The sequence below is a fragment of the Ammodytes marinus genome (genome assembly GCF_949987685.1).
Source record: "Ammodytes marinus genome assembly, chromosome: 9".
Taxonomy (NCBI): Eukaryota; Metazoa; Chordata; class Actinopteri; order Uranoscopiformes; family Ammodytidae; genus Ammodytes; species Ammodytes marinus.
The window spans coordinates 10991897-10999778 of NC_137213.1; the positions used below are offsets into that span (position 1 = coordinate 10991897).

Here is a 7882-nt window from a genome sequence, read left to right on the forward strand (position 1 = left end):
TGCATACTTGAGCACAGTACAGTGCTGCTATAATGTCCGTGCTTGCCTCAGCAGAGTGAAGTTTTTGTTAATTAAAATCACTTGAACCAAGACAATGATAGAGTGGGAATGACAGGAGTAGGAAAGGACATAGAGGAAAAGGAGGAGGTAGGGGGAAAAAGAGAGATACAGAACGGTGAAAAAATGTTCCCCTACAAAAGCAGTGGCTCTATCTCCTTGACTGAGAGTTCTGTCTACTCCCTCGTCTGTGTACGTTAGAAACCCCACCTCCCCTTAGTGCTTCTCTCCTCCCCTCCCCACCTCTTGTAGTCCACGGCCAAGGAATCCCATGCAGCGTTTAATTGCAGAGTGCAAAAGGCTTGAGTTGGTCTAATGAGCTCAGAACGCAGAGCTGGAAACTCTTTCACGCACGCTCTGAGGGACAAAAAAAACCCATATGGAGTCCTTCTTCACCGGAGGAGCCTCACGAGGCAGAAGCTGGATTTAAAGAAGGAATTCATACATTTCAGGTACGGAGGAGAGTGTAAGATAAAATACCAGAGGCAAGAGGTGGAGAGAGAGAGAGAGAGAGAGAGAGGAGAGCGGAGGGGAGGAAACGGGAAATACACAGTCAGAGTGAGAGAGAGTCTAGAAGCCTGCAGCAGCAAATGAGACAGAACAACGAGGCGGGAGAGGTAGAAAGAGAGAGAGAGAGAGAGGGAGGGAGGTGGAGAGGGGCCCCGTGGAGGAGAGAGGGCTACACGGTGAGGAAGAGGAAGGAGTGGAGAAAAAGTTAAGAGAAATAGAAAAAGGGTCCCGGGGAAAGAAAAAGAACAGTCAGGCGTAGGGATTAACAACCATACAGGAGAGAAGAAGAAGCAAGGGAAACAACAGACAGGAAGGAAGGGGAGGGAGGGAGAAGTATTTGGGTAGAGACGGAAAAAAAAGAAAAGAAGAAAAGTTTTTCTTGTGGCAAGACGCAGATGAGGAAAACAGAGCGAGTGAATGACTGGGGCCGTAGAGAGAGCTGGGACAGGAGGAAACCAGTTGTTTTCTAAGGCGTTTTTCCAAACATAAGCCTCTGGACTTTTTCTGGACATGTACACAGAAGACGCGCAGACAACGGGACACCACCGGTTTCCTCAGCACATCAACGCCCCCACCTCCTGCGTCCGCTATGAGCAGCCGTACGGTGGCCATCACGGTGGGCCGGTATTCCGGCCAGCGTCGACACACAGACACACAGACCACCAACCGCCGCCACCGGACTGCATTAGAGACATCTCTCAGGCTCCTCGGGTTAAAGGCGTAGAAGGGAGAGCTTTCGCAGCGGACCGAGTTGAGAGAAGCGGTCATCGCAGCCCACAGAGGAGGCCTGTGTTCGCGGGGCAGGGCCCTTACAGCCAGTTGGACGACTTGGGCCAACTTTGCTCCTGGGAGTTGAACCCTGCCCAGTGGAGCTACCCGCCGGAGCCTGGGGTGAGACACTACCCGTCTGTCAGAGAACAGTGTGGCTGTGTGGCGAACGGCGACACCAGGGCACACCCCTTTAATGCCGGGATACCACATCCATTACCCCATCTTCGGGTCAAAGGTCAGGGCTACAGGCACAAGAGGACTGTCAGGTATGTTTCAGTGGAGGAGGAAGAAGTGAAAGAATGTTGTAGATGCACCTCGGAGAGCTATCATTTGGATTCACACAAACACCATCTGGGTCATTCGCGCATGCCAAATGGCCACGGAGGACCCAGGCCTGTGTTCTTTGAGGGAGGGGAGGAAAGAGATAGCCATCAGGACCGGGGCAGACCCAAGGGTGGATCAGAAGAGGGGTGTAATGGACGTAGTGGCTATCACAAAGGGTTCTTCCCCACTGAAGTCCCACAAAAACACTTGAACCAAAGCAGACAGAAGGGGCCCTGTGTGCCTTCCTCTGGCGTCACCAATCCAGAGCCCTTGAGATCCACGACCGACAAGGACCACCGGCTGCACGGTTCGGAGGTGGTGAAACAGAAGAGGAGGCAGGATGCGGTGAGGGATCAAATCAGACAAGTGGTGACCAATCTGGAGGATGTGTTGGGAGGTTTGAAGCAAGTTCACGTGGAGATGAAAGAGGTAGGGGGGTCTGTTATTATAGATGTGTATTCTTGTGCAAATCAGGTGTCTAAACATTGAAGGTCTGCGTCATGGGTGCAGATGTCCCAGCCCCTTTTTATGGAAACTACCATGAATACTGTGGCATTTTAAACAATGAACACAAAGCTCAGATGCAGGCAAAAACTCAGATTAGATTGACAATGGTCATGTATCTGTGTGTGCATGTTCAAGATTGCATATCAGTGTGTGTGTGTGTGTGTGTGTGTGTGTGTGTGTGTGTGTGTGTGTGTGTGCGTGCAGACTGCATTGTTTGTGACTCATTCATCATCTTTTACCGAAGCGGTGATTGAGAACGATTTGCATCGACCTTTTGACGTAATTGGCAGCATTCCGGGCAGCATATTAAAACGCCTGGCTTGAAACTGTTACTAAATTATGCCTTGCTCTTACAGTATCCATTTTGCATGCAGCTGTAAAACAGCGTTTATCCCCTGCTGAATGTGTCGACAAGACATTTTAATGAAAAGACATTACGAATGAATAAACCCCCCCAATTGTTAACTGAGACTGCTTTGAGATGAGAGATTGGCCGATTGTTGATAATTGCATCAGTTTTAGCACAGCCAGAGACTAACTTGAAGTTATGAATAAAGTTCAGCAGTGTTGGAAAAAGCAATCAGATGCTTTACTTAAAGAGACTACGATGGACATTTAAATGTTTATGAAACAGTCCAACTTCTTCTCTGATTATCATAAATGATCCCTAACAGTCAAAGAATAAATGCTATTTTATACAGTTTTTATTAAAGCCTTCACTCGGGTCCGTATCCCTGCCAACTTAGCCAAAACAAATCATGGCAGGCAGACCATATGAACTTGTGTTTCATGAGCGGTACTAAATCAGAGTTTATTTTGCATCAACATCATATTACCGTTATTAATCTGACAGATATAAATACATAACCTCATTGCGATGCATCCTGCGGTCTCTCTTTCACTTGCTTCCAAAACAAATGCATGAGCCACCTGCACTTGCTAGCAAAGACCTTTAGAACAGCAGGCGGAAGTGTTGTAAAAAGACTACTGCTTTTGTCCAAATGGGGCACTAAAATCAATAAAAACTGATGTGCCTCGTAGTCATTTTAAGTACATGTCCAAATACAAATTTCAAATCCAACTCACATAAACATGCATAAGTATTACCATATACAACTAAAAATGTTGCCTGTTGCTGATAAATTATCATATACAGTATGACGTCAATAGATTAACACTGATGTAAGCATCAATGCATCTGTTGTAGCCGGTGGAGGTAGAGCTGATTTTAACTACATTATAAAAAGTGACACAGTTTACTTTCCAATCAGGGGGTCAGGGCCCCTCTGAAGGGTCACAAGATAAATCTGAGGGCTCAGGGATGATTAATGGGGTACGAAAGAAGAATTCCTCTACACAGATCTCTTTCATCTTTGTGAAATATTTGCGAGTTTGACCTTCTATTAAATGAAACCATCTTAGAGGTTTACAGGGGAAGCTTGTGGAAAGAAGGGCCCAACCAAACAACTGACCAAACAAAATACTTTGTTTTGTATAACCTTATCAAATGTTTTATGCAAAATGTAGTCAAAGACGTATGACTGAACTGAAGGAAATCAGTGAATATCTCTTCACGGTCTGCTACCTGTCCGTACTGTGTGTGAACTGAAAAGAAAATGGTGTGAGTACACAGACTAGACTCTGTAAACTGGTATGTAAACAAAGGGTAACGAAAGCAATTTTGACAACAAGCATTCTCCCGAATCACTGACCCCACCTTTATATGGAATTCTGCAAGTAGAGCTAAAGTACTGCATTTGAATTTACTAAGTTCCGTTCCAGATACCGACTCTATTTATTGTCATTCAGGTGGTGGACCAGATTGATCGTCTTACAGCTTGTATCAACCTCAGTGAGGAGGCGCCCTGCATCACTCAGGGATCAAATCATCCATGTGACCTCAGGTTGGCCCCTCTACCCAATCAGAAGCCAGCTGCCGTCCAGGCATCTCACCATATTGATGAGAACCGCATCATCTTAAGAACTAACTCTCCTTCGCCTGTTCACATGGCATCGGTCGTCAAGACCAGCTGCTTCACCCCAACCAGCCACAGCAAGGACCTCAACCACGAAAGGCCCGGTGTGAACGGCCACCCGCCTAACCTGTATCCCCCCAGAGACTCCAACCACGTGGGCCAAACTCACCCAGAGCCCCACCCACAGAGCCTAGACCCTAAGGTCATCATTGGTAACAGCACCTCCACTTCCAGAACTCAGAAGCCCCCTCTGTACCCTCAGAACGGGCGGTGTGGAAAGGGCCTGTACCCGCCTCCCAAACCTGTTAGGACCCCTGCCTACCCCGGGAGAAGCCGTCAGAGCACCAGCATGGTGTGAGGGAGTGGGAGAAGGGGGGGGGGGGTTGGTCTGCCCCAGTGCCATGGGGGCCTGAAACATGAGACCCTGCTACAGCTAGTGGAAGTCAGAGTGGGACCAGGCAGGGGAACAACTCATGGTAAGTTCGGATACAAGATGACTTGTTTCCCTCCCTCTTCCTTCTTTCACAATGTTGATGTTTCCGTCAGTGCTCGCAGCTGATGACGTTTGCCGTGTTTACTGGCAGCGTTGCCTTTTAAAGACAGTAAATTAAATGCAGTGTTCCTCCCCGTTACAAAAAGCGCTTTATGTGTGTGTTTGATGTAAGAGTGTGTGTGTGAAGTCTGTGTGTGGGCGGCAGCGGAGGGGGATGTAATGTGTCTGCTTTTGTTGATGTCACATGATTTCCCAGTCTTCCCTACACTGCAAAACATGTTCCTTCTGGCAAGTGAAAATGAGAAATGACTGTTTATTCTTCAGATTGGTTACACATAGGGTCAAAATCAGCAAGCAGTTTGAGAAAATATAACTTGCTGAGCTACAAAAAATAAACTTTTATAGGAAAAGTTGAAGGATTTCTGATCCTGCGAAACATGTTCAGACATTTTTGCTTATTACATCATTCAAAACACAGCTTTGAAAGTAAGTTAAGTTTTTAACTAAAGAAGCTTAGAAAACACTGTTGATTTGGAAAATGTTCTTACTTTTAGGACGTGAATCTGAAAGCTGACAGGGGAGATGAGACAGATTTGTTTTTGCAGTGTAATTTAGTCACCACTTCGAAGGAACAGAGATTTGCCAGGAGTTCAGTGGTTTTTGGCTGAGAACGACTTCACAGCCACTTGACTTCAATCATGTGATACAAAAGAGGCGTCATTTTATTTACTGGATGATCACAGCTCTGACTCACGATTGGAATAATTTACTGCAAGGGGAAGATGAGTTGGAACTTTTCTTCTTGCGCCACAGTCTGAAGTATTATTACTGACAGTGACTGCAAAGTAGAGGCAGACGTAATGACAAGAGGACATCTGTGAAAAAATCTGTGGGAAATTCAACAGCAGGAGAAAAAAACATACAGTAAATTATTCCTCCAAAAAAAAAAGTCCACCTTTACAGATGCTGCAGACACAAACCGGCATGTTTCTGTACTTCCCTCTTGTGCAGAGTATGCGTAACTGCAATCTATTTTTCTGGCCTCTCCGAGTTGGGCAAGAACAATCTGGCTTTAATCATAAAACCCCGTGGCCACATGCCAGAACATAGTGAGGCAAAGTCTTGGTATATTTGTGACGTCCATATAAACAAAAGCACAGCAGAGCCACTCTCCACATCACGCTGCAGGGAGAGAGAGACGCACGCTTCCAAGGCTGCGGCTTCAGGTCGAGGCTGGCAGCCAGAGAAACGGGTCGACAGAGTGCATGTGCTTGAGCTTTCATTTTTATAGTGCGACGGAAATTTTAATTAGTTGTAAGTGAAATGTAGCGTTTCTGTTCAACAGCAGTCAACTCTTTTCATTTCCAAAGTCTCAGAGTCCTGATGCTGCTGAAGACCTCAATCATGTGAATTAGTCACCCTGAGCATATTTTGTGATTTAGGAACCCAGCATTAGCGCACGTGCGCTGGCACACGGGCACACACACACACACACACACACACACACACACACACACACACACACACACACACACACACACACACACACACACACACACACACACTTATACTTCCATACTTGTGAGGACCCTCAAATAATACTGTATCAGACAAAAATCCAAACATTAGCAGTTAATTTAGTTTAGATGTATCAGTCAACAAGACTGTAATCCTCCATAACCGAGCAAGAATTAAAAAAAAAATATCATGGGCCATACAATAATAATATAAATGTTTGGTTATATATCAATTTGCAAACAAAAGGACTAAATGTCATTACTGCCAAGGTCCATTCACATCTTTAAAAATATGTTTAAGAACAAGGACACACACACGCATACACGCGCGCACACACACACACACACACACACATTCCTGTTGACATAATACTGTACATTAGCCAATGGGGTATCCATTAATACACATGTTACAGGTTTCTGCAGCTCTAGGCAACATTTAACTAACATGTCTGTTTTTTAGGTTTGAACTTTATACATAAAGGCAACTAGTTACACAATGCACTTGAAGTCTTAATATTTTATGACTTTATATTACTCCTGTATGTTTTCCGTTTTTCACCCATTTCTATTGTTGGTTACATGATTTGCTTTGTATGTAACCTTTCTTCTTGCTGCGCAACCTTTTGGCCTTTTTGATGAATAGAGCATTTACAGAAACAGCTTCAATTTGGCCATTATTGAAAGTATATTTCACTTTCAAATACAAGGAATAAAAGTCTTTGCTTTCCATTTTGTTCTCACTTTCAAGGTTTCACATTAAGGTCTAGGTTAACGCAGGTCTTCAGGTACACACACACACACACACACACACACACACACACACACACACACACACACACACACACACACACACACACACACACACACACACACACACACACACACACACACACACACACACACACACACACACACACCGCTTTTGTCACAGCACAACTTTGATAAAAACCTGATCTACAGTGCTCCTCGAAGAGCGGGGGAACATGACTCACAAGAACACACACGCACACAGCTTCACTTTCAGTACAGTACATAGCAACTCTCTCTTTCTGTGGCTTCATCAATAAATGTTACACGAAATGTATTTAGGGAGAGGCACAGTTTATACGAACAGTATTTGATAGGGGAGCAACAGTGATTCTGACCATGTCCATGTGCTGAATTTGAATGATTTTTTAACCCCCCCCTCCTTTCTTTGTGATGTTTCCAGCAGGAGCTGATGCCACTGAGACAAGCTGTCAACTGGTGGAAATGGTGCACGGCCTGAAGGTGGGGGTATTACCAAAGGGAAAACTCCACCCCAAGAGTCCACCCACGGCTGTATGTCACGCAAGCACAGAAGCATGGAGGAGCCGCAGTAAAACCCCTCAGAAAATATGCTTTCGCTGCAACTGGGTGATAGTGGCAAACAATAAGAAGGCTAAACTGTGAACTGCTACTTAAACAACCATGCATAAAAAAACAAAGGTATCTTTTCATGAAAGTGTTAATTTATTTATACTATTTTTTTTATTGGAAAGAAATCTATTTTCAGGCAGCTTTGTATACTACCTAACCCTAATGTATATGCTATATTAAAGATTTATATCATCTGAACTATTGTATAGGTATTTTACATGGCTGTACAATCGGCACGGAGACAGGAAAGTTGGAAAGGCAGAGCTGAGATTAAATTGCAATACAATAGATTATTCTGCTCTTTTTTCTCCACAAATAAACCTAAG

General features: G+C 44.7%; 1 protein-coding gene across 2 annotated transcripts; it reads left to right on the forward strand.

Annotated features, from left to right (window-relative positions):
- Positions 1–703: 703 nt before the first annotated feature.
- Positions 704–7882, forward strand: LOC307255982 (uncharacterized protein). Of its 2 annotated transcripts, none has more exons than XM_080034817.1 (3): positions 704–2091; positions 3979–4621; positions 7369–7882. In XM_080034817.1, the coding sequence occupies exons 1-2, from the start codon at positions 1078–1080 to the stop codon at positions 4501–4503; spliced, it is 1539 nt and encodes a 512-aa protein (XP_079890943.1). In that variant the 5' UTR covers positions 704–1077; the 3' UTR covers positions 4504–4621; positions 7369–7882. The 2 variants fall into 2 exon arrangements, with proteins under 2 accessions (XP_079890943.1, XP_079890944.1); XM_080034818.1 differs by having other exon boundaries at positions 7372–7882.

Bases quoted from the DNA above. Each gene is read 5' to 3' on its own strand.
- LOC307255982 (XM_080034817.1), top strand. From the start codon at position 1,078: ATGTACACAGAAGACGCGCAGACAACGGGACACCACCGGTTTCCTCAG. The intron at 2,092-3,978 runs GTAGGGGGGTCT...ATTGTCATTCAG, and splicing joins TTCACGTGGAGATGAAAGAG to GTGGTGGACCAGATTGATCG.